The 25,536-nt window shown below is 45.5% G+C and overlaps 1 protein-coding gene across 10 annotated transcripts in view; it reads right to left on the minus strand.

Annotated features, from left to right (window-relative positions):
* Positions 1–25,536, minus strand: part of CAPRIN1 (cell cycle associated protein 1) — a 1,156,748-nt gene that overhangs the window by 195,447 nt on the left and 935,765 nt on the right. For 4 of the 10 annotated variants that reach the window (XM_069623385.1, XM_069623386.1, XM_069623389.1 and 1 more), the window contains 2 exons: positions 18,668–18,771; positions 17,791–17,854 (listed from right to left, as the gene is read on the minus strand). The exons of 1 other annotated variant lie outside the window; for it this stretch is intronic. In XM_069623385.1, the coding sequence (XP_069479486.1) occupies positions 17,791–17,854; positions 18,668–18,771 (168 nt within the window). Of the gene's footprint in view, positions 1–17,271; positions 17,922–18,667; positions 18,772–25,536 lie in introns of those variants that run through there. 5 more of the 10 variants (XM_069623391.1, XM_069623387.1, XM_069623393.1 and 2 more) reach the window with 5 other exon arrangements.

Here is a 25,536-nt window from a genome sequence, read left to right on the forward strand (position 1 = left end):
CGCTACACTCCGAGTCCAAACTCCATGTACAGTCTGATGGGATAGGTGAGCCCCCCATCCTGTGAGGGATGAGTCTGTGGTTAGAGTGGCTTCCACTGCGGGGGTGGCGAATGGTTTTTCTATTACCAGGTTTTCCTTCCACCACCACCGTAGCGAGAGAACCAAGGCCTGCGAGACCACCACTAGATCGTCCCATTGTCCGCTGCCCTGACACCACTGGCTGTTGAGCCACTTGCATTGGGCGCATGCGCAGGTGCGTGTGAGGTACCAAATATATACAGGACGCCATCATTCCTAGCAAACGCATTGCTTTGCGTACCGTCACCTCTCAACCGGCCACATATTGAAGGATCTGAAACAGCATATTTTGGACCCTCTCGTTGGAGGGGAAGACGAGGCCGTCCTTTTTTCGAATTAGAGCCCCTAGGAATTGCTTGATCTGGCTGGGGTCTAGGCTGGACTTCTTCTCGTTGATGGAGAAGCCCAGTTGGAACAAAAGGTCTACAGTCTTTTGGGTATTTGAGCAGCATGTCTCGTAAGAATCCCGTTATGAGCCAATCGTTGAGGTAAGGGTATACTGGGATGGACAACCTGCGCAGGTGTGCCTCTGCCACTGCCAGTACTTTTGTGAATACCCTCGGTGCTGACACTATACCGAAGGGTAGCACTCTGAACTGGTAGTGTTTGCCCTCTATCATGAACCTGAGGGATTTTCTGTGCGCTGGCAACATTAAAATATGAAAGTATGCATCTTTCATGTCCAGTGTTGTCATGTAATCTCCCTGGGAAAGCAGGGGGATTACATCCTGTAAGGACATCATACGAAATTTTTGAGGTTTGACAAATTTGTTCGTTGGGTGCAGATCTAATACAGGGCGCATGGTTAAGTCCTTTTTGGGTACAAGGAAGTACACTGAATAAATACCTTCCGTTACCCGTGATAGAGGCACGACCTCTTTTGCTCATTTTAGTAGCAGCAGTTCCACTTCTTGAAGAAGGATGGCGAGGTGCTCCGGTGATGGGCGTCGTCCCCTTGGGGGTCTGTATGTGGGGGACCGACTGAATTCTATACAGTAACCGCAGGCTAGAGTTGACAATACCCAGCGGTCTGATGTTATTCCCTCCCATGCTGGTAGGAAAGAGGTTAACCGGCCCCCGACCAGAGATGCATGGGAGGGGACCCGAACCTTCAGGTAATTTGGTGTTGGTAGCCGGGGAACCTCTGGGAGTGAGGCCCCTGCCCCTACCCTTTCCACAGCGTTGTCAGCTTTGAGTGTTTTGGCCACTGGTTCCCTGAGTAGAGGACCAGTTGCCTGCAGTGTACTGCTGTTGCTGACGTTGGCCTCGAATAAAGCGTTTGTTGCCGAATCCTCGCTTATTGGGAGGCCTTGAGATCTGGTCTAAAGTCTTTAGGGTGTCGAAATCCTCCTTCGTGGTCTCCAATGCTTCGTCCACCGCTTTCCCAAAGAGGTTAGAATCCTCGATTGGTTTATTTATGAGTGACGCCTGGGTTTCTGGCTTAAAACCCGAGTTGCGGAGCCAGACATGACGCTTCAGAAGTATCCCCTGGACTAAAGAACGGCCAGCCGTTTCTGCAGCATCAAGTGTGGTTTTAATGATGCTCTGGTTAACCAGAGTTCCTTCCGTTACAGTGGTTAACAAGCGAGTTCTTAAGGGCTCAGGGACTTCCGAGGTCTTGGCGTAACTTCCCCCATTGGGCATCAGCATAACTTGCCAATAAGGTATTATTGGCAATTCTGGTAGAAAAAGCTGCCGAGGCTGTAATTCTCTTAGCCAGGGCGTAGAGTTTTTTTCCTTCCTTGTCCCGGGGTGCTTCGCTAGTTAAAAGCGGAACCCCTGCCCTTTTCCTTGTGGTAGTTACCACCAAGGAATCTGGTATTGAGTGACCCTTAATATATAATGGGTCCGAAGGAGAGTGAGTAAACAGTTTCAATTCTTGGGTTGACCCCTCTAACCAACGCAGGTGTAGACAACGATGGGATGATGCGTCTCTTAACCGAGGCGAGGAGGGGAATGGTCTGGCTAGTGGGAGGTTTTTCCTTAATGATTTTGTCTACAAAATCAATATCGGGAGTAATTTCCCCAGTCTCAATTTCAAAGTGTGCTGCTGCTTTCCCTAGTAGCGTGTTGAAAGTGGGTCATCTATAGGTGACTGGTTCCTGACCAGTGTGGTTTGAGGAGAGGAAAGGTTCAGGATCGCAGGGTCTGCAGACGCTGTTGGGGACTGCCAAGGCTGTGAGCCAACTTCATCTGGGTCTTCTTCGAAGCCACCATCCCCCCTCCCCCATCTATGTCAGGTTTTTCCTCAAAACCTTCTTCGAGGTTCTGTTGGTCTTCACTATTTAAGAACTCCTCATCCTCTTGGAAGTGAGAGTCTTCTTCAGTGAGGTCATAAGTATTAGTGTCCTCTTGAAGGGGGTCAAATAGTCTAGGATATTTAGCCCTGGGGTCCTCATGGAGTATCTCTCTTGGCCTCTTGGGTGTTTTATGTTCAGGAGTGGACATAAATCTATCCAGCTTGTCCATACATGATTGGAATCTCTCAAATGTCCAATGTGGTAACCCAGAATGGTCTGGAGGCGAAAAAGGAAGCTCCTCTGCCTGTAGCCGTCTAGATCTGTCCCATAACGTCGAGGATGAAGTCCCTTCGCCTTCTGAGAAACCTTCTCGTAAGCTAGGGTCCTCCTTCGAAGGCGGGAGCGGGCCCTGCCTCCCTTCCGACATTCTCAGCATCTCCCTGGCCTTGTGATCGGGCTTTGGCGTATCACTCGCCGCCCGTCTCTGGCTGTCTGTGGAAACTATACGAGCCAAGCTCTCGACGATTAATTTCTCCGTCGAGGGTTCGTCTGGCGTCGTGCTGGTCGGTGCAGAGTCTCTTTCAGCGACGGTCTCACTCTTACGAGGCGCGTCGCCTGGCCTTTTGGTGGCAGCGCCCTTGTCTGCAGGTAGCCCAGTCGCTAGTCGCGTCTGCGGTGGCGGGAGGGCTTACGACCCTTACGGTGGGTGGAGGACGCCGGTGGGCCCGGCATCTTCATTGGCGCTAGGGCTTTCTTCGCCTTCGACGACGAAGTGCCGTGAGTTGTGTGCTTATGTTTTCTGTGTTCGTCAGTGTCGCCGGGGTGTTCATCCCCATAAGTAGGGCATGAGTCGAACTTGTCAGGGCCGGGGCCAGACGCTGAGGAGCAGGTATGCTCCCGAGAAGGGGTCTACAACATCCGAAATGGAGGTCGGGTTATCACTGTCCTAGTCACACTCGGCGGCGGGTGAGGAATCAGCTCTAGACATAGCATAGGCTGCCCACCTCTTAACCCTGCGGTCCTTTAAAGTTTTTGGGGTCTAAGAAGTTTACAGGCCGCACAGCTGTCCTCCTCGTGGTCGAGGGGTAAGCAACGGTTACACTGCTTGTGCTTATCTTTCCATGTGAATTTGCCCTTACAGCGTGGGCAAAATCTAAACTGAGTCCTCTCCATAGCTGAGGATACAATTCAAAAAGATAACGATCCCGAAGGAAAGGGGGGTGAAAGAGAAAGGCATTCTTAGAAGTAGAAAGAAGTGTCCCACGACCCCCACTCTCCCTACTGTCTTAGGCCGTGCCACGTGTTCGGCAGCGCCGAAGGATCTCCTCCGTCTAAGTCCCTGCCCTCGAAGTTCTTACTCGGCGGTGAAACAGCTTCGCCGTCGAAGGAGGGATCTAATGTAATGTATAATAATAAATAACGACCAAAGCGTCAAAGTAAATGTTTTGCAATTTCTCTCGAACGAGCTCCGCGCTAAGGCGATCAATATCTGGGCGGAAAAAAACAATCTGAGGGACATTGACGCGTGAGGGATTGTGGGTACACTGCACGTTATAGGGATAGCGTTACAGACACGCCTTGTCGACGTCCCCTTTTCGACTACGAAAAACAAAATGCAATACTCCGCAGTGACCACTGGATGTCGGACTATGCACAGATTAACAAACATCAGAAATATATATATTACATGGCCATGTAGTGGCCATGTAGTTCTGGTTAAGTTGCTGTTTCCATAGGAAGAGCACTTTTTGGGCGGCTTATAACTTGGCTCCCCCTGGACGAATCCTTACCAAAGTTTGAAAAATAAGTATATGGGCCACACTGGATTATTTCGCAAAGTTTGGTAAGGATTCGTCCAGAGGGGGGCAAAGTTATAGGGGGGTTCCAAAAACGTCTTTTTTGCCCATAGACTGAATGGGGCAAAAACTGAGCATGGCTACAGGCCAAAGCACTGGACAGATTTTCACCAATTTTGCGGCAGGGGCTTGTTCCCAAAAGCGTGCTTTTGTAAATTTTTTGACAAATCGTCCAGTAGTTTCCTTTAAAATGATCAAAAAGTAGCACTCTAAGAATTAGTGATATCTATGTCCGCTCCACGGTCCCACTTCCCTGTTCGCTCAGTGTAGAAGATTTGTATTGGCTAATCTGTGGCATGCTGAACGTCAAGATGTTGCGCTTTCACCGATTGGTTCTGCCACAGCGTCAAGTGCGTAGCATTCTTTCAATACGGCCGCCATGGTCATTTTGTTTTCGGTTGTACGCCGAAATCACCGCAAACAAACCCTTATGGAACACTGTGTCGAAAGGTAAGCATTACTTATATGTGGCAGTAGGAAGTGAAACAGTGCTTTATTCTTGTTACCACTATCATACCGTACAGTGGGACTTGGTAGGCAATGTACAACAAGCCCTTACTGCGTCTATGTAAGAAGCCATGACCAACAGTACTGCGGTCAAACTGGCATCCTATAGTGTGGAATCTGAGGCAGCCACCTGCGCTGTTTCGTAAACACAGCGCTTTTGCACATGTTCGGGGAGAACGGTTCTCATGAATGACTGCTGATAAATTGTTGCAAAATGAGAATGTATTTACGTTCTGAGTGAAGGCCACTTCATTTCAATTTTTCCCTAGACGCTCAGTATGGTCGCATATGTACCAAAACTCATAAGCGTCAATTGTTTTTCGACCTTGACTTATTTGTCATGTCATCTTTGATATCCTGGGTGTTAATCTTAGCAGTGCACGGTGGTGGCGCGAGTTATGGTTGCTTAGCTGACATAAAACAAATGGGCTAAACATGTGATGGCGTCAGTGATGGCAGCAATGACATGTCACGTCCCTTTAACAAAGTGTGTGTATATATATATAGGATACATTACTCACCGTAATCGTATTTCTGATGCTTGTATCTGCTTAGATCACATGCTGTGCATAGGCCGACATCTAGTGGAAGCTGCAGAGTATTACAGTTTGTTTTTCGAAACTCGAAAATGGGCGTCGACACAGGACGTGCCAGTAATACTATCCCTAGTGTGACGTCCACTGTACCCAAGATCCCTTACGCGTCTAGGATCCTCAGATTGTATTTTTTCTGACATGAGGTAGCATGAGGAGTAGCGCGAGTACAGATAATCCAAGCAGATAGACAGAAAGGTAAGAATACAAGCAATCATGCGCCTTCTCTCGGAGGGGAGGAAGGGTGGGTCGCATGTGAATCTAAGCAGATACAAGCATCAGAAATACGATTACGGTGAGTAATGTATCCCTTCTGAGGCTTGTGGAATCTGCTTAGATCACATGCTGTGCATAGATTAGCGAGCAGTACCAGAAGAAGGAGGTGGGATGTGAGAAGGGTCATGAGCAAATAAGTGTCTTAGAACCGCTTGTCCCACTTGTGTATCTGCCTTGGAATGGGTGTCAATGCAGTAATGCTGAGTAAAAGTGTGAATAGAGCTCCAAGTAGCTGCTTTGCAAATGGTGTCAAGGGGTACATTTGCAATGAAAGCCAGAGTGGCCCCAATGCCTCTAGTAGAGTGGGCCCTTGGCGTAAAAGGCAGAGTCTTTTCAGAGAGTGAGTAACAGCTGTATACAGTTAATAATCCACTTCGAGATGGCACCTTTAGAGACGCGATCCCCCTCTCTGCCTGTAGCTACGGAGACAAACAGTTGATCTGTTTTCCTTAGCGGTCTGGTTTTATTTACATAGTAGAGGACCGCCCTACGCACATCTAGGGTGTGTAGTTTCACCTCAGCCGAGCTTTGCGGGTTCTGGAAGAAAGCCGGAAGCTCGATGGACTGGTTTACATGGAATTTTGATATACATTTAGGCGAGAACCTAGGGTGTGTGCGTAAAACCAGTTTGTCTTTATGGACAGTAAAGAAGGGATCCTGCACTGACAGAGCCTGAATTTCACTGACCCTTCTTATAGAAGTAATAGCTACTAAGAAGACCGTTTTATAAGTCAGGTGTTTGAGACTGCTTTTATACATGGGTTCGAAAGGGGGGCCCATGAGCTTGGCTAGCACCACATTAAGGTCCCACCCTGGTGGTGGGTTAGAAATAGGAGGGTGAAGTCTCTTTACTCCTTCCATGAAGGCTTTAACTACTGGTACTTTCCACCACAAAACCTTGCTATGGGAAGTGGTGTAAGCCGAGAGGGCTGCCAGGTGTACTTTCAGGGAGTTAAAAACCAATCCTGCATCTAGCAGGTGGAGCATGTATGTAACAATCGTGGAAGGAGTGCAATCAACTGGGTTGATTTGTCTACTCTGGCACCAGATAACGAACCTCTTCCACTTGTCAAAGTAACAGTGCCTTGTGTTTGGTTTCCTAGATTCCTTTAGGATGTCCATACACCTCTGTGGCAAATTGAGGTGTCCAAACTATGACCTCAGGAGCCATGCTGCCAGGTTCATTGAGTTGGGTTGCTGGTGCACCGTTTGACCTTGGTGCTGGGACAGTAGGTTGTACCAGGCTGGAAGTCTGATGGGCTCGCACACCGCCATCCTGCGTAGGTGTGGGAACCACGGTTGTCTTGCCCACATGGGAGCAACTAGGACGAGCGTCATCGATTCCCTGTTCATCTTGTTCACCACTTTCCTGATGAGAGGAGTTGGTGGAAAAGCGTACGCAAACATCCCTGACCAGTTCATCCACAGGGCGTTCCCCTGGGAGTCTGGTTGGGGGAACCTGGATGCAAATCCTGGGCATTGTCTGTTTTCGCTTGTGGCGAATAAGTCTATAGTGGGGAAACCCCACTGAGAGAAGAGATCTTCTACGACCTCAATGTGAAGAACCCATTTGTGTTCCTCTGGGAGGGAGTCTCTGCTCAGAGCATCCGCTAGGGAATTGAGCTCCCCTGGAACATGTTGTGATGACAGGAAGATGTTCCGTCTGAGTGCCCATATCCAGATTTTCTGGGCAAGCTTGGACAGATTTGGCGAGCGAGTCCCTCCTTGCTTGTTCAGGTAGAACATGGCTGTAGTGCTGTCCGTCCGGATTTGCACTGACAGGTTTAGTAGATGGGGCTCGAACGCCTGAAGCGCTTTGAATACTGCCAGAAGCTCTAGCAGGTTGATGTGGTTCTTGGCCACTGAGTGAGACCAGAGACCCTGAGCTGTGTGGTGGAGATGGTGAGCTCCCCACCCCGTCAGACATGCATCTGTAGTGACTGCCTGTACTTCGGGATCGTAAAAGGGTTTCCCCTGTGCGAGATTCTCTCTTGTCCACCAGTGAAGGCTTTGTACCAGTGTTGGCGAAATGACCACTAGAGCGTCCCCCTGACCACTTGCCTGAGACCACTGTTTCGCCAACCATTCCTGCATTGGACGCAGGCGCGCGTGGGGGACCAAGTAAATGCATGACGCCATCATGCCCAGTAAACGCATTGCTTTGCGTACCGTTATTTGTTGACCTGACTGATAATGCGGAATTTGCAGTAGTATATTCCGAATTCTTTCTTCTGAAGGAAAGGTCAACCCCTCCTGGGTATCCAGGATTGCTCCTAGGAATTGTTTTGAGGTGCTTGGCACCAGGCTTGACTTCTTCTCGTTGATTGAGAAGCCTAACTCGTGGAGGAGGTCGATAGTCCTTTGAATGTTTGTCCTGCAAATTCCTGGGGTTTCCCCAGTTATGAGCCAGTCGTCCAGATAAGGGTACATTGGGATTGCCTCCCTGCGTAGGTGTGCAGCCGCCACCACCTTGGTGAATACCCTTGGTGCTGAAGCTATCCCGAAGGGCAGTACCTTGAATTGGTAGTGCCGACTGTCCACCTTGAAGCGCAAGTACTTTCTGTGCGCTGGGAACATGGAAATATGAAAATAAGCATCTTTCATATCCAAGGTTGCCATGTAATCCCCTTTTTTAGGAGGGGGATTACCTCTTGTAGAATGGTCATACGAAATTTTTGGGGCTTGACATACTTGTTGGCAGGCCGTAAGTCCAATACTGGGTGCATTGTCAAGTCTTTCTTTGGCACAAGGAAGTAAATTGAATAAATACCCTTGTTTACCTGGTGTCCCGGGACGAGTTCTATCGCGTCCTTTTGTAGAAGAATGGCGATCTCCTCGAGGAGAATCTTCTGATGTTCTAAGGAGTGTACTCTGTCGTGGAGGATGGTTCCGGGGACGCTGCAGTAGCTCTATACAATATCCCGTGGATACTGTTGACAGCACCCATCTGTCTGATGTGATCCCTTCCCAAGCCTGGGTGAAGTTTGAAATGCGTCCCCCTACTGGGGTTGCGTGAGAAGGGACCCTGAACTGAGCGTCACTGCTTTGGTGGAGGCGTGCCGCCTCCCTTGCTGGGGCTGCCTCTGCCTTTACCACGACCTCTCCTATTACCTCTGGCGTAACCCTGGGTAGACTGTTGGTTGTTGTTCCACTGTGTACCCTGCCCCTGGGAATAGTTAGATCCTCTGGGAATTTTGGCCGCGTGGGCAACGAAAATTACTAATCCCTCTCTGGTTAGGGTGTTTATTGGTTAACTGGCAAAGGGATTTGAGTGTCTCGTATTCGTCCTTAGCATTTTTCAGTGCGTCTTCGACCGCCTTACCAAACAGATCGGCTTCCACCGGTTTGTCTAACAATGATGCCTGGGTTTCTGCCTTAGAATCAGACTGCCGTAACCATGCATGTCTCTTGATAACGGTACCTTCTGCTATCAATCTGCCTGCGTTGTCCGCGGCGTCGAAGGTTGCTTTCAAAATGCAACCAGACACGGCTCTACCCTCTGCGGAAATCCGAGCTAATTGGCCCTTTAACGGTTCAGGAGCAGAGGCTATGAGAGCCGCGACTTCTTCCCACTGATGGCAGTTGTAGCTGGCCACCAGGGTGGAGTTAGCAATCCTTGCTTGATAGGCGGACGTTGAGGCTACCTTCTGCCGAAACCGTATAGTTTTTTGCTCTCCTTGTCGGGAGGAGCTTCTGACGAAGACAAGGGTGTCCCAGCCCTTTTACGAGTGTTGGTGACAACTAGGGAGTCTGGCTTCAGATGTCCTCTTATATAGAGAGGGTCAGACTGAGCTGCCCTGAAAAGTTATTCAACCCTGGGATTGACTGCTCTGGTGAGGTTTGGGTTCACCAGGGACGGATCTATTCTCCGCTGAATGGATTTAAGGATAGGGATGGTCTGGGCAACAGGCCTCCTTTCTCCCACTAACTCTTCTGCAAAGTCCCTTTCCTCCTGTACACCGTGGGTGTCAATGTGGAAATGTTCTGCTGCGCGAGCGAGAACCTCATTTAGGAGGGGTTGGTTATCGACCGGGGAGTCGGTAACCGGGGCTTCGTTCTCTACCGGGGAATCTACTCTGTATGTTTCCGGGTCATCCTCTTCTTCCTCCTGGTCCTCATCATCCCCATAGTAGCCCGTCCCGGTTTGCTCTTCTATCAACCCAAATTCCTGGTCTTCACAAAAGGAAGCCTCTCCTTGATACCGTGAGTATTGTCTTGCGTAATTTTGTACCTCGAAGGGTTCGGACCTCATTGGAGTTTCAAACCGGGCGTCCTTACTCGGGGGGATAGGATCAGTAGAGCCTGAGGGTGTGGCCCCTTGTGGATCATACGAGAGGAAATGTTCTGGATTTTTATCATAAAAATCAGCCAAAGAAGACATTCTTGACATGACCCTATGTCTTCACTGGACCATTTTTTGGAACTGGGAATGACTCTCTCAGCAAGTCTATGGGATTTATCTTGAGTAGCTTTGCTGGTTGTGGACCTATCAGCAGACCTGGGCTTGTCTGTCTGTTTAGGGGGGGGTGGAGTGTTTCACAGGTGTGGAGGAATGTACAGGTAGTTTCTTCTGCTGTTTTTCCGCCTCCCCGTGCGTAGAAAAATGTTTTCCCTGTCCCTTAGTGGCTCCGGAGTTTTGACGCCTGGCGTCGAGGATCGGGAGAGGTGTCCCTGTCCTTCGAGCGTGGGGCCTCGCTGTCTTTAATTGCGGGCTCCGATTCCGCGAGTGCGGCCTGGGGGTGGAAGTCGTCTTCGTCTTCCGACGATCGAACTTCTGTTAGCCTAGGGAGCGAGGCAATCTTGGCAAGAGTGGATGATTGCCTGGAGTCATGCGGCGATCTTGATCGAGAGCGCCCAGAGGACACCGAATCGGACCGTACTGTCTGTGCCTCTTTCCGAGAACTCGACGTTGTCGAGTCTCGGTTGGACTTAGTGTGTTTAGTTTGTGTGTGTAGTATGTGAAGCGCTTGTGTCGCCGGGGGTCTTCCCCATAGCCGCCCTGCTGGACGACCTTCCGAGGTCGGGGACCTGCGCTCGGCTGTCTTTCGACGCCGTAATGCCCTCGCCGTCGAAAGTACAGCGTCGCTGCCATCGCTGAAGGCGCCCTCCGCTGCCATGGCCACCTGCCTGGCGTGGTGGGCCCAACGCTTCGTCGAACGGTCCTTAAGTGTTTTAGGTTTAAACCTACTACACGCTCTGCAGTTCGCTTCGGGGTGGTCCCTCGGCAAGCAGAGATTGCACGTGGCGTGCCTGTCGACCCAAGGGTATTTGCGATTGCACTTGGGGCAGAATTGAAAAGGGGTACCCTCCATACGCACCTTGAGACAGCGGGCTAAGTGTAGGAAATGTATAAGGTGTACCTATATACCAAGAGTGTAGAGTATGTACCACCCCCCACTCTCCCTACTTGCAGGGCCGAGGCCAGCGGCCTACCAGGCCCGGGCCGAGGCCAGCGGCCTTCCGAGGCCCAAATCCGTCGTGCAGCAGCCGACGGTCGATTTCTTCTCCAGCCGGTGTCGAGTGTCGAAGTTCGACGTTGGGTGGGAAAGGATGTCAATAGAATATTATTTTAAATTCTAGCAAAAGTATGGCTAAGGCCAGGGGACTCCGCAAAATGCTTCCGACCAGTATGGCGGAAAAAAACAATCTGAGGATCCTAGACGCGTGAGGGATCTTGGGTACAGTGGACGTCACACTAGGAATAGTATTACTGGCACGCCCTGTGTCGACGCCCATTTTCGAGTTTCGAAAAACAAACTAATACTCCGCAGCTTCCACTAGATGTCGGACTATGCACAGCATGTGATCCAAGCAGATTCCACAAGCCTCAGATTATATATATATATATCACGTCAGAGCCATCATAAATAAAGACTGCACATATCCCATGGCCAAGCACTTTTCAGAATTCCACAATGGAGACCCAGCAAGTCTTACATTTTTTGGTATATATAGGGTTATTCCAAGCCCTAGAGGAGGTGATAATGAGAAAACACTCCGACAAGAAGAAACCAAATTCATTCTCGACTCCTGTTGGCCACAATATTGATGAGGAATTATAAACCTTTTTGGGGACTTAATCGTTGCATTTCAGTAACAAAATGTTCAGAAATCTCTCATTATAGACCCAAAGGTTTCCATATTATATTTCCTGATGTTTGGTTTTTTTTAAAGGTTTTTCCTTTTTTATTCTTTCTTTTCTCCTTTATCTAATGTTTATAACATTTTTTAAACACAAATTCGGTTAATGTTTTTTCATCTTTATTCACTTTCTTGGTCACTTGCATTATATGGTTGGTCATGATCAGAGGCAACTTATACGTATAATTGTTGAAAAGGGCAACACATGGATTCAGGAAAATATCTGGACATTTATTAACTGATGCATAACTCATATGATGTTGTATAGAATATTTTTCCGGCGGTCCTTTTATATCCAGCAGGATATAATTTTAGTATTACATGTGTTGCAGTATTGTATACCTTGGTTTTTCCATGTGGGTCATATGTACCATTAATCATAGGAAGGCACTATGCACTTTATATCTTGTCTATGCTGCTTTACGAATGGGTCACATTCTTATATTATAGGAATGTATCTCGCTCAGTATAAACATGTGTCAATGAACCCAGCCATGGCTCTCCTGGGAATTAGAATGCACAATGCACTAGCACTTTATAGTTTGCAATTTTGCACTGGTAAAATAACAGCGACACAACACACAGCATTATGCTCTATATGCACATGCTAGTCAAATATTGTGGTAAATTGTGCCAGCACTGTTATATACCTTTTAGGTGAACAAGAAGTCTATACTTATATTACAATTCCATGGTTTGGGTACATATATCTCAGACAAGGTAACAGCTTTTTAAACGCACTATGCACTTTAAATATGACCCTTAGAAACATGTGACACATTTTGCAACACCACAACTCTGAGGTTATGCTACCATTGGGACACAACAGCTCTTTTGAAACAAACAAAGCCCAATTCACGTAGAAAAAGACGATGATTTTTTTACTGTGTTTCTTATTATGTAATAATGACAATAACATGCATTTTATTATGAACATTGGAAATTATGCTTTTTTATTTTTTAAGCTAACTTTCCTTCGTTCTTTGTGATATGGGTAGGTTTGGCCCTGATAGACCTAGTCAACATGGCTACTAACCATATACTGATTCTGCTTGCAAGCCACCTTTTCTATGCTTATCACCTTGGTGTGGTGCTGGGTTCAAAAACGAACTCCCAAAGGGGGAGGAGTAACTGAGCAAGCCACTAGGTTGTGGCGAAACGCGTCAGGCTGCCGTTTGGCTAATATGATTGGGAAAATTCCTTTTAAAAGAAACTGCTATGAAATATTAAAGGCCGTTTAAATGCACGCACTTGGTGCAGTTTCTTCTTTCAACCCGTGCTTTGCAATGAGGTAATTTGAAACCTCGTGTTTGGAACTGGATGGTGAGGAGTGCAGCTCGAGGGAACAGCGTTTTCCATGCTGTTATATATATATATATATACATATATACACACACACACAGACATGGTGCATACAGAGTGCAATATACATTTTAGCATGAGCTACAGGAGTATGTACGGTAGGAGAAGTCATATCAACAGTCTAGGGAGTGTAGCCGCTTCTTTACATTAGATTTCAAACACAGGAAGGGAGATAGGGCTCTGACTTAGTCAGGGATGAAGTTCCACAGTTGTGCAGCTAAAACTGGGAAGCTAGCGCCTCCATTGTTTAACTTAGATATTCTGAGACTTGCTTGATCTTTTCTGATGGGACGTGTAGATGTGTGTTTCGATTATCTGACCGTCGGGTATGGCTAGGCCTTGTTGGATAGGCATTTATGCATGAGGTCAAGTGATTTAAGCTTGATTCTATCATTTATGGAGAGTTAGTGTCACGTCTCATGCGTGAGATGTGATGGGATTTGGGCATGCCTAGTGCTGCCCGGAGGGCGTTGTTTTGGATTATTTGTAATTTAGAGAGGTTACATTTGCTGGTGCCCAAGTATAAGGCATTGCAGTAGTCTACTTTGGAGAGGATTAGGGCTCTGGCAATTGTGACGCAGTGTCCTGTGGACAGGAAGGGTTTGCAAGCGTTAATCAATTTGCATGTGTAATTGGTGGCTGATGCTGTGGTGCTGATTTGTTTGTTGAGATTAAGACTCGAATCGAGGTAGATGCCTAAGGTTTTGACCATGTGGGACACTTTGATCGTGAGGCCATCAATGAGAATGGAGTTGTAGTGGGTGGAGTGTTCAGCCAGTGTTTTTGGGGACCCAACAATAAGGAGCTCTGTTTTATCGTCGTTGAGGCATAAGCCATGGGTGGCCATCCACGTTTGTACAATTAGGTACATTTTGTTGATGGATGTGAGAAACTGGGTGTCAGCATAGTTGGTATATGAGACACCCAAGTTGTCAAGTATGTCAAACAGGGCTTTGTAAAGATATTGTATAGGGTGGGGGAGAGGCAGGAGCCTTGAGGTGCTGCACATATGATGGGTACTGGGTCAGCTGTGGCGATTGGCGAAAAGACCTGGGTGGTCCTGTTGTCGAGGAATGAGCTCATCCAGGTGGTAGCTTCATTCTAGAAGTGGGCAGCTGTTTTGAGATGGTTGCAAAGGACATTGTCATTCACGAGGTTGAATGCAGCGGATAGATCCAAGAGAAGGATGGAAGCTTTGCCTTGGTCTTTCCGGTCGTCTAATTGGTTCTTGTGGTCTATGAGGGCTGTCTCTGTCCCGCATCTGGGCCAGAAGCCTGATTGGCATGTGCCTAGTAGGTTATTGATCTCCAGATGTTCTTGGATCTGTAGATATGCAGCTTTGTCAAGGATTTTGAGAAGAAAGGGGGCGGTTGTGATTGGCCTCTAGTTGGTGGGGATGTTGGGATCTAGTTTTGGCTTTTTTATTAGGGGTAGTACCCAGGCATCTTTGAGGTTGGTGGGTACTGAGCAGGATTTGAAAGAGGTGTTGATAAAGGTGGAGATGAATGGGGCCCGGTTTCTAGCAGCTTCTTTGATGGGTACTAGGCAGGTGTCTCCCAGGCATTTGGACTGTTTTCGGCGATAGAGATGGAGTTGAAATTAAATTGTTAACTGGGTGGGATTTGTTTGGAAGAGGTTTCCTGCAGAATGGCTTCTTGTGTTTGCCTTGCTTGATTGAAGTTCAATCAAGCAAGGCACTTCCTTACTTGTGGTGCTGTGCAGGACAGCTGTTTCAAACAGTGCTGGTCTATAGACAGGTACCGATTACTAAAAGAGTGGCAAAAACAGTGTTTGTCGATGGATCCAAAACAGTTAAGACAAGGGAGAGCTGGAATAAAACATTACAAATTCTCATATGATAATCGACCAAGCGCTGGGCCAGATGCAGTTCCCTGCGTTGTGAAGGGTTTGTCTTTCCGCTCTTCCGAGGCACTGAAACTAATGGCGAGAAAAACACAATCTGAAGAAAATGTCTACTAAGGAGGATTGTGGGTAGCAGCTGCACATCATGGAAAGATCATATTGAAGAAACACCGTTGTCGACAGCTAAGTACTAAATATAAAAAAAGATTAGGAATACTCGGAACTAACCACTAGAAGGCAGCCTGTGCACAGCATGCACATGCAAAACGATTCCACGTTTCGAAAATTAATCCCTATAATCCCGTTAAAATACACTGTTACTGTAGACTTCATATTTTCGCAGAAGATACAGTTCAAACAAACGCACACATTTTCCCTACACTCCATAGAATATAAGGGCAGGCAATGTTACCCACACAGGACCTCCCTACATAAAACAAAACCCATGACTAAAACAAGCTACCCAGCGGAAGCTCAGCGCCTAAAAGGCACAGAAATAAGGAAAAACACAGGTTAAAGCATTTCGCATTACATCAACATGCACCACTATTTAAAAGCCATGTTCCAGATTAGTGCAACCAATGAGTCCTTCTGCTCAAGGCACGAAATGCGCGAGAAGCCAGTTTTTGTGCGAGATTGGTGGTCTCATCACCCGATCAAGCAAAAATAGAAAATATCTATTATGCGTAGTTCTGAATCGGATTTACCCCAAATAGGTCCCTACCCAGACCAGGGGCATTACCAGTCTACAGCACATGCAATCTGGCCTGCCAGGTTACCATGGGTTAGTACTAGGAAAGAAGAAATAGAGCGGGAAAGGTCGGGTACTTAAAGCCTGTGGAAAGGTGACTGACATGTGGCCGTTCACCTATATCTATTTACCAACTGCCATGCTTCAGATAACTTTGATAAGTTATTAAATTACAAAATTATTCTCTATACCGTTTTCAATGGAATTTTCGTTGGAAAGAAGTTGTAGAGCACATGGACATACAGAATCGACAGTCTGAAAAGCCACTGTATAAAATTGATGACCATTGCCGGACCTTAGTTTTAAAATAGTATGGCGCCTGCTCACTAAATTAACATCCATGCTGCAACTCTCGTAATGAAAGAAATGCGTGGTCATCAACAGTTCAGATTTGCGTTTCCAAAATTATCGTTTAAAGTGGTGGGGCTAGAATGCAAGATAATCTTATCATGGCCATGCACTCGAATTTTTTTAAACTGACATCTCCATGCTTTTCATAGCGCCTGCGTATAATCTTTATCGATCTACTAAAGCGTGTATTTTGTATCCATTTTAACAACGTTTTCTAGCGTGTTAGAGAAAATGAAAAAAAAAAACACTTTGAAGCCGTAAATAAGTTTTGCTGTGCCAATATGCCTGTACTTGAGACAGGGACTGCCTACCTATGCATCGAATGAAGTGAGGATTAAAGGCGTGCCCCTTTATGAGCACTGCCGAACGTTCACATAGACTTTAGAGTCCGCAGACTACTAGGTTAACCAGACTACTAGGTTAACCAGACAAGTAGGTACAAAAAAGTATCTTTCAAAAGTAAACTTAATTTTTTCCTCATCAAATATGTAAGTGGGAAAAAATAATACAAAATAAATCTAAAATGATGCATTAAATCAGGAAGAACTGGTTCTAAAGCATACATGGTAAACGTGTACATATGATAACCATGCCCTAATACTACAGTTTTAAAGATTGGACCCTACAAGAAATAATCCAATGACAGTTAAACTGCAATGTGGTTGGTTGTTGCATCCTTGAAAGCCGTCAGCAATGGGTTGATAAAGCTCTGTATAAAATAGCACTCCCTGTAAAACAATGTCCTTCTAAAGACAAAGCAAACATTTCAGATAATTTGCAGAGCCTTCATGCTTTGCAGTGTGGCTCTGATCTGCTGGAGAACTTCCAGTGATGGCTACTAGGTGGAGCTGTGCATATGTGGCTTTTAGATGACATGGCCTACTCTACTATAAATCACACTGCAAGTAGAAGGATTTATGTTCTATCTTTTTTCAAACACTCCATAATATTGACGCTGAAAATGTACATTAAAAATGGCATTCGTGGGTTTTATCTGTTAAGTCTTAATTGGGTTTAACATTTTCAGCTTTCAGGCATGATCACTGCTGGAATTAGTCAAGAATCAAAAATGTTGCCAGTTGACATGAAATAACCCGCATTGGACGGTCAACGCCTGGATGAACCCATATAGACAAGATTCTACATTGGGCAAAGCTTCTCAGTTAACTTTTCGCAGGCTCTAGTACTGGAATGAGAGGACAGCAAGGCAAAAGCAAACGGAAACACCAAAGAAACAAGACTTTACAACAGGCTGCAGGTAACGCAACACATCTTTATTGAAACTCAAGAAGCAACATCAATATACAAATTTGAAATAATGGGAGGATTAAAAAGGCAGAAAAGAAAAGGTACAGCTTCGAAAATGCTCGTAAATCTCCTCTGCAAAAAAGTGTGTACTCCCATGTGGGACAGCAGCGACAGCAGCGTTGAGATGGTATTAAAATGTCACATAATATAAATTAAAATAAATTTCAAGTTCCCAGGACTGCATCTTAATTTAGTAAAAAGGCAATTTAACAATCCTGACAAAGGTTTTCTGCTGAGATTTCAGGAAGAAATTATTGGGTTCCATGTTTAAAAATAAAATGTGAAGGGTTAGTCGATTCAAGAGCGAACTTGGAGTAACTGCAACAGAAAGTTCTGGGCAAAATGTGTTCTTGGATTGAGGCCTATTTCATTGCTGTAAGTTACAGTTCTTTGAATCCTTAACCCTCTAAAGAAGGTCAGTCTCCTGGTTGAGCAGAATTAGGTACGCATCACTTGAGAATTACCTCGTGGAGCTCCTCGAGGTCCACCTTGTCCAGAACCACGTTTAAAATTCGGTTGATATCCATCCTTCAAAAAATAAAAAAAAACAAATATAGTCACAGCATAGTAGCAATGTTTCAGATCACTTGCAGACCTGAAAGAAAAAAAAATACCATATTTTCGATTTTTTCCCACCTGTACTTTTTAAGTTATGGCTAGTACACAAAGAGCAAAACCCTAATTGATTACTAAGTTATCAGCCATCAGAAAATTCTGTTTTGCGAGGCTACAGCATTTATCAGTTACTGGTTATGTGTTAGATCGTCCAAATGAGAGCAGATTTTAGATTACTTTTTTAAGTAGCTCAATTCATGGCACTCACTATATTGCACGGGAAATAAATACAAAATGCAGATGTCTTGTCCCTCAACCACTGCAAGGGCTTCGTCTGGAACCAAACACATTAAGGGAATTAAAAACTAAAGGAAAATAAAGTGTTTAGCGATCTGGGTTGGCCAGAGTTCAAGTTTTTCTACATTTCTTTGTACACTTTTTCCATACTAATTGCTGGTATTTTCTAGGACAAATATATGAAAAGTGAGTACACTGTATACTGCTCCGTTTTATGCCAAAGGACGACACTATTTGACTTCTAAACTATTCCCAACTTAACATTAGTTAATTTGATGTTTATCCGATCTGTGAATGCACTTAAACCATCTGAAGACCAATCAAAACTAACAATACAGACAATTGCTTCCTGCGGCCACGCCCGTCAAACGTCATCTGATAACACATTGAACTGTATTCAGAAAATCTATTGGTTATTCATTTAGGCAATTATATAGCATGGATCTTAACATTCCCAGACCCATGCGTTTAAAGAACACCACCCCTTACCCGTTGATAGTTGTTGGAGTAGTCACGAGGAGCGTTAAATTGGGACTGGGTGTAACCACTGTTTGGAGTGTTTGAAAATGAAGGACGATAACCATCATATCCACCTAAAAAATATATATATATACATAGAGATTACTGACACGCACACATCCTACACACCAGACGCCAACATGGCTGCATTGTTAGCACTGAGGTGAAGTCAATACAATTAACTTTAATGGTTTATGGTGCTCTGTGTCCCAAAGACAATAAATTGACATTTCTAGACCAGCATTGATGGACATTCGGAGTAACACAGCCACGAAGCAAACAAACTGCTACTGTCTAGGTAGACACAGTTCGCACTAATGGCCAGGGTAGCACAGAGCATCTTAACAGAAAGTAAGTGACTCCAAAACGTCCTGCTGGTTTTCGGTCTTTAGCACCTAAAGTCAGCAGGATGTGTTCGGTTTCACCACTATGGACAGGTCATCCTTGTCCTTCACTTGCAAGACCCTACCATTTTGTGGCAAAATTCATTCAGTTAAAACTATCACAAGGACCGTCATAGGCCTAACTCCTTCAACACAATAATACCGTTGCAATTATTCAGTTGACAAGCATTGATGGTACTCAAATGTACATACAACAGATTGAAGTAAAATACGTGCGTGAGAATGGCATTCATATTGTTGAAATGCTGCACTTTCCAAGACCAACATGATTAAAAATATGTGGACCCATGCCAACACAGGTCTAAAAATCACTAATATCGGCCATTTCAGGGGTAGAGTGCATGGCAACTACATCACCAGCAATGCAAGCAGAATTCATCAGCCAGTCACTGCCCCCATTCACAGCCCCCTCGCACCTCGGTGTTTGTGATTTTTTCCCACAGCCCGCGAAGCCCCCTCCCTCTCGCCATCATCCAATCCCCTGACAATATATGGCATTTTTAACGCGCCTATACACAAGTGTTTCAAGGCGCGATCCAATCACAGAATCCCACCACCCTCCCCCATGCCATCTACCTGCTCTTGCTGCTCTGCCTTTGCGAGGTCTGACATAAAAGAAAAAAGATTTGGCCCTTCACTATACTCCACAGCACCCATCTTGGTTTGTAAACTTTAAGGGAAAGTGGGTGTGCGCCATGGCCAGAATCATCAGTTTGCCAATAGCGATAACCACAACTATGTGGGGCGGACAGAACCAGAAAAGTCCAAGCCCCTATGAGGGTCCAATTTACGCCACATGGTGTTATCACTTTAATCACATTTAGTATCCCTTCCAGATTAATGGAGTAATTGTACAAATCAGAAATGTTTATAACATTTGAATTCTCATTTAACATATACATGGATAAAACAAAGGAAAGCCAATCATTGCCCAATCTTGTAGCTTAGAAACCAGAAAACAAGTTGCAAAGCTCCGATTTTCAGGGTGAAATGTACTAAATACTTAGCTGAACAATGCAATTTGATATACACAGCTCACACAAACCTAAATGTACACAGGCTTCTCAGGATCGTCAAGGGAAACTGGATGCAAAGTGCGCCTTGCCTTTTTACCAAATTAGTGACCCACTCTAACATTGAGGGTCCCTAAATATAATGAATGCTAAAGCGTTTGCACCAGCAACACTGTGGTCATTTGTGGCTGTGCCTGTACGTACTGTAATTTAATAGGCATTTAAATGTAAACCGTCAGTAAAAGGGGATCTCCCAGCACAGAGGGTTTTAGTGGAGATTACGTTTTGTACCAATGGCTGGGTTTGCGAATGTTGGTTTCTGGTTGTAAAGACAAAGGTGGGGTGAGAACGAGTTTACTTAATGTATTCATTTATCTGGCGTAACAATGCTCTTTTGATCACAAAAGAACGTACAATGAGATTTGGCGGGAAGCAGTGAGTTAGAGTGACATTCAAACCAGGTTATAGCAGGAAGTAAATGACAGCCACTGGAGACACTAATACATGGGTGGACTTGCATAGATCAAACAGTTCTAATGTTGATGGATGTGACCATGATGGGTGAAGGCTAGAGTGGAGACAGAGAAAGGAAGGGGGGCAGGCAGGTTAGAGGCACAAGGGGAACAATGTTAGGTAGAAGGCAGATGAGAGGTAGGTTAAGAGGGTAACTCAGAGGCAGGATTTTAGTTTGGTTTTGTACAAACTGGTATGGACCCAAGATGGATTTCTAAAATCAACCCTGGTGGGCAGATATTAGGAGGCAACCATAGTTAGGGTGAACAGGGAGACTCGGTTTACTCAAAACCCAAACAAAGTAGTGCAGAGAGCAGTCAAGGCTTAGTCTCAGTAGAGGGTGGTCAACACCCACTGAGCCCACACAGAAGAATACAATAATTCCGCTTAAACAGTTAAGAAAGATGTTCTTATTGCAACTTTCCCCCCACAGTTTCCTATGGAACTCCATTCTGTTTTCTGTTTTTGATCCTGTCCTGACTTGAAGGGAAGTAAATCCTTCAGCTTCACTTCCCATTTGCTCGCATGTTATGGGGAATCCGATCAGTCCCTCAGACCATCAGTACTGGGAAACATGGTTTCCCCTTTTAAATTCTTTAATTTTTGACATTGCACAAAGCAACTAACAAATGTAGCCGCCTTAAACCCTAGTTTACATTTTTTTCATTATTGTGGTGAGCACATTCGGGTCTACTGCATATGGCTACTAAACATGGCTAGTGCCCTAAAACGGCTGTGCCACAACATTTTTTTAATATTTATTGCCCATAATGTGGTTTGGCCTTTGTTCTGTTTGGTTCCTGGGACAAAGATGTGATGCACACCTGCTGGCTTCTAAGTAAAGTCTTTGAGTACAAGGTGAGACGACGTGTCAAGCAGCGACCCCCAGCTCATACCCACACCAACTGACACTGCATGAAACCTGGAACACACCTGAGCTGTGAGCAGGCTGGTATTCAGGTTTCATGCTACAATGCATCCAACCACAAGTATTGTGATGTAACGTGAGCACTAGTAACTAATAGAAACATCAGCATCGGGGAAAAGAGTAGGATGCACATCCCTGGGGGAAGGATAGGTAGGATGAAGGGTACGATGCACATTCCCAAAACCTCCCTTCCTTCTACTGTTCTAACATGAAGATCAGAACTGTTCATGTAAATTGAACACTCCTAAAGGTATGGAGACCACCTTTGTTAGGCAAGATTGCAGGCAGTACCCCTTGGGGCAGTACAATAACCTCGACTTCCTAGCAATAGGGACCCAACACAGGTTGGTAGTGTGGTTGGGCAGCCAGGCTTGTCTCAAGAGGGGTTAATGTGTTAGTTTCCCAGTGGCAGTTATTCAAATAAACCCTTACCCAAGGTTTCTTGATAAAATAATAAATGTATTTCAGTCAGTTGTAGAAGCCTTCTTCAGAAGGGAGCAATATATAGATAACACTTATAATACACTTCAAAACACACTGTTTCTCTAAATCAGCTGATACCCATTGGGGATGGCACACAGACACTTCCCTAAACCCTCATTTGACTTAAATAGCTAGGACACTGCTGACATTGATTTATCACTGGTGAATTTAAAGCAATACTGAGTTAGGTGTAAAAGATAGAATGGAGGAATAGAAAGGTTAACAAATAATTCATACGCAGTTAAGTACTTTTAGGAACCTTCCAAAGTAGAGTAAATTAACCCTTTCCTGGGGGACAGGCCAAAGCACAAAGTCAGAGGTAAAGAGGAGTCTCTCAGGGAGCCAGGACAGCCAATGTTAATTGCACAATGTCAATGGAAGCTGAGGATCTTTGCAGATAGGTAAAAAGTCTTGCACAATGTTTTTAGAAATGTTTGTAGAAAAGTAGAACACTTGAAGGGCCACAAGCTGGGTGGCTTGTGAGGGGAAAAGCTTTAGGAACTCTGCAGGGTAACCAAGACAGGTCTCAACTGAGAGCAAGTAAGGCTGCACGACAAGAGGTAAGTTCTCAAACTTTACAGTACCTCTGGTTAGAAGAAATGGTTCCAACAGGCTTCTGTTCCTGTGCAGCTCTGCAGATCCTGTTTCTGAGCCTCAGTCGTGGGGACAAGAGGGAGGACATCTGGAGACTCCTGCTCTGCAATGGGAAGGTCAGCGGTAGCAATAGGCAAACTTCGATTCAGCATTTCTTCGGGGTTTCAGCTCCTCGCATCCGACAGCAAATAGCAACACCGGGGTTCTCTGATACCACTTCAGACTTTCCTCGCATCTGGGGTCCATTACTCTGTTGAGGTGGATCAGGCTTGGTCAGTCCTGCATCAGGGAAGTCTGGAGGATATTCCTAGCGTTCGGGTCCGACTTAAAAGCAACACGCACAATCTGGTGTTCCTCTCCCTGGCACTTCGGTTCCAGCAGCAGAAGCAGAGTAAGTACAGTCAGCTGTGAGAGGATGTCTAGACCGACTTACTTTGGAGTCGATTGGTCCCACCAACATAAAGGGAGAAGTCGTCCTTGCAGGTATTCTCTAGTCAAGGCGAAATCAGAGCCTCAGCACAGCAGCAGGGCTTCACCAGGCAAACCAACGTTCCAGGAGTTGCAGCAGGCGTCTCTTCCAAGTTCTTCTTCGGATTCCTTCGTCCAGTGGTCGACTCAACCTTCCAAGTCAAATAGCCTCACCTTTTATGCAGGTTTCTCCCATTCATTCCAGCCTAGCTGTCCTTCAAGAACAGCCAGCCGATGTATCACCTTTGGGTGCATTCCTGTAACCAAGGGGATTAAGCACAGAGTTTCGGGCACCACCCTAACTTCCTGCCCTCGCCAGACATACTGGAGCCAGAGGCAGGCTTCACTCGTGAATCCTGCCAAAGACAAAGCGGACAAAGGGACCAAACCTCGTTTGACGCGCAGAGTAAATCTCAGGAAGGACCTTCCCAACAAGAAATGGCGAAAAAAGGCGGCGTGGCCATTTTGACGAAATGGGCACCCATGGGTGCCTTACTGTGGCTGCGAACGCAGCCCATGGTAAAAACACACAATGGTAGTAAAAAGTAAACCACCGCCACCAGCCATTAATTGTAGAAAGGGTAACAAAAATGCTACATGATAAACTAGACAAAGGGGATACTAAGTAACCCCTCCAGCACCCTATGGTAGGATGGTGTGTGCTAGGTCTAGAAAGTTACAAAATGTAAGTAAAGTCAATTTCACTTCACTGCTCTTGGAAACAGTAGTTTCACCAAGAGAAGGCATTTAAAACCTTTGGTAAATCTAAGAGACTCCCCTGTGTCACTGCACCAAAGGTGCAGTGTGACAATGGAAAGATGATGCCTATGGAGTTTGTCAACTCCAAGATCAAAGGAAACAGAATAAATCACATTAAAATTACATGAGAGAATAAAAGTCCCAAAGTCCAGCAAAAAGAGCTGGGGGTCTCTAAAATAGAAGGGAATTAACACATTTCTGAGACTTCTCCCTAACAACCTTAGTAAATTGAACTGTAAATTGAAAGCTCCAGAAGGGTGAAGCGCACCCAATATCTCTCTTCCTTGGACTAGCCAACCGACACCTACCCTTTGCGTATGATGGCCACCCTCTCCTTATTCCAAATCCCCCCCCACCCCCAACCTCTGACAAGAATGGATGTGATTGGCCCGTTATAGCGAAAATCGCGCAAGGAAAAGTTTGCCGCGAATTGAAATTCTGAAAGGTTTTTACACGTGTGAATTAGCTTCCCACTCAGACTTTGAGATTTCAAATGTTTTCTTTTGACTAAATCATTTTTTGTGATTGTGTGCAACTGTTGAAAGCGGCTTGCATAGGAATTTATAATAATGTAAGTATTTTTGGCCACATTTGATGTTTTGCTCAGTCAATTCCAAAGACAATTTCAAAGCCATCCTGACAGCTGAAAAGTAAATTCCGTTTTTCTCTTGTGTTTGAAGGGGGAAGGTGGGAGTGATATTCTGTTTGATTTGTGCTATTCCTGAATACCTGCTCTCTCCGCACATCTGTTTAATTGCCTATTGGGGTGTTGCAGGGAGACCCCCCTAACCATAGGGCCATCCATTTCAACCCAAACCAAAAGTATTCTTTTCTGTGCTGCATTTGCTTTTGTGCTCATTATTTTTGATTCCTAGTGTATTAAAGATATTATTCAGTGTTCTGTCGCCCCATTGGTGATTGTTGTTCACCTATTAAAATATATTGTGATTAAATTCTAAATACATAAACATTTACCTTTGTAAACTAGCCTGATTCCTGGTTCAGTGTGACCGGGGGGCTGGGGGAGTGGGGGGGTTGGAGGGGGCATATCTCAGGAGAAATGTGTGATATGAGTGGTATAATGCTCAGAATATTGAACTTCTAGATAAAATAAATAGGGTTTCATTTGTGCACTACACTTGGGTGTGTGCCAGATTTAAATCACTTACATACCCTAGAATAACTTATCCTGAATCAGTTATAGGTCTATACTGTTCCTAGTATCTGTTTCACTAGATCAGAAAAGTATATTGCCCAGTTGATAGGACTAGGCGATACTTTGCTGAGTATCACAGTACAACTGGTAGGGTCTAATACCCTTGAATTACTGAAAGTAATCTGAAAGTAACCATTGAATATTGAATACTCGCCAAGAATAGGTGTGACCTATACATTATAAGTTATCACCGCTTAGTCCCCTTTGCTCCATACTACATGGGCGCCCTTCCTACGGATGGGAGACGGTACCTTTTTCACCACAAAAAAAAACACCTTCCCCTTTAAATTTAGAGGCACGTGGGGGTGCAGCTCTGGGCGCATGCGATGCCCCAACTGCGCCCTGCAGTGCCACACCTCAGTCCTCATTGACGCGTTGACAATAGATTTAACATTGCCTGATGACACCAGTAATAGGGGGGGGGGGGAGGCTGGTGAGACGTATGGAGGAAAGGGGACTAA

The sequence above is a fragment of the Ambystoma mexicanum genome, chromosome 11, assembly GCF_040938575.1.
Source record: "Ambystoma mexicanum isolate Mex_15411 chromosome 11, UKY_AmexF1_1, whole genome shotgun sequence".
NCBI classification, from domain to species: Eukaryota; Metazoa; Chordata; class Amphibia; order Caudata; family Ambystomatidae; genus Ambystoma; species Ambystoma mexicanum.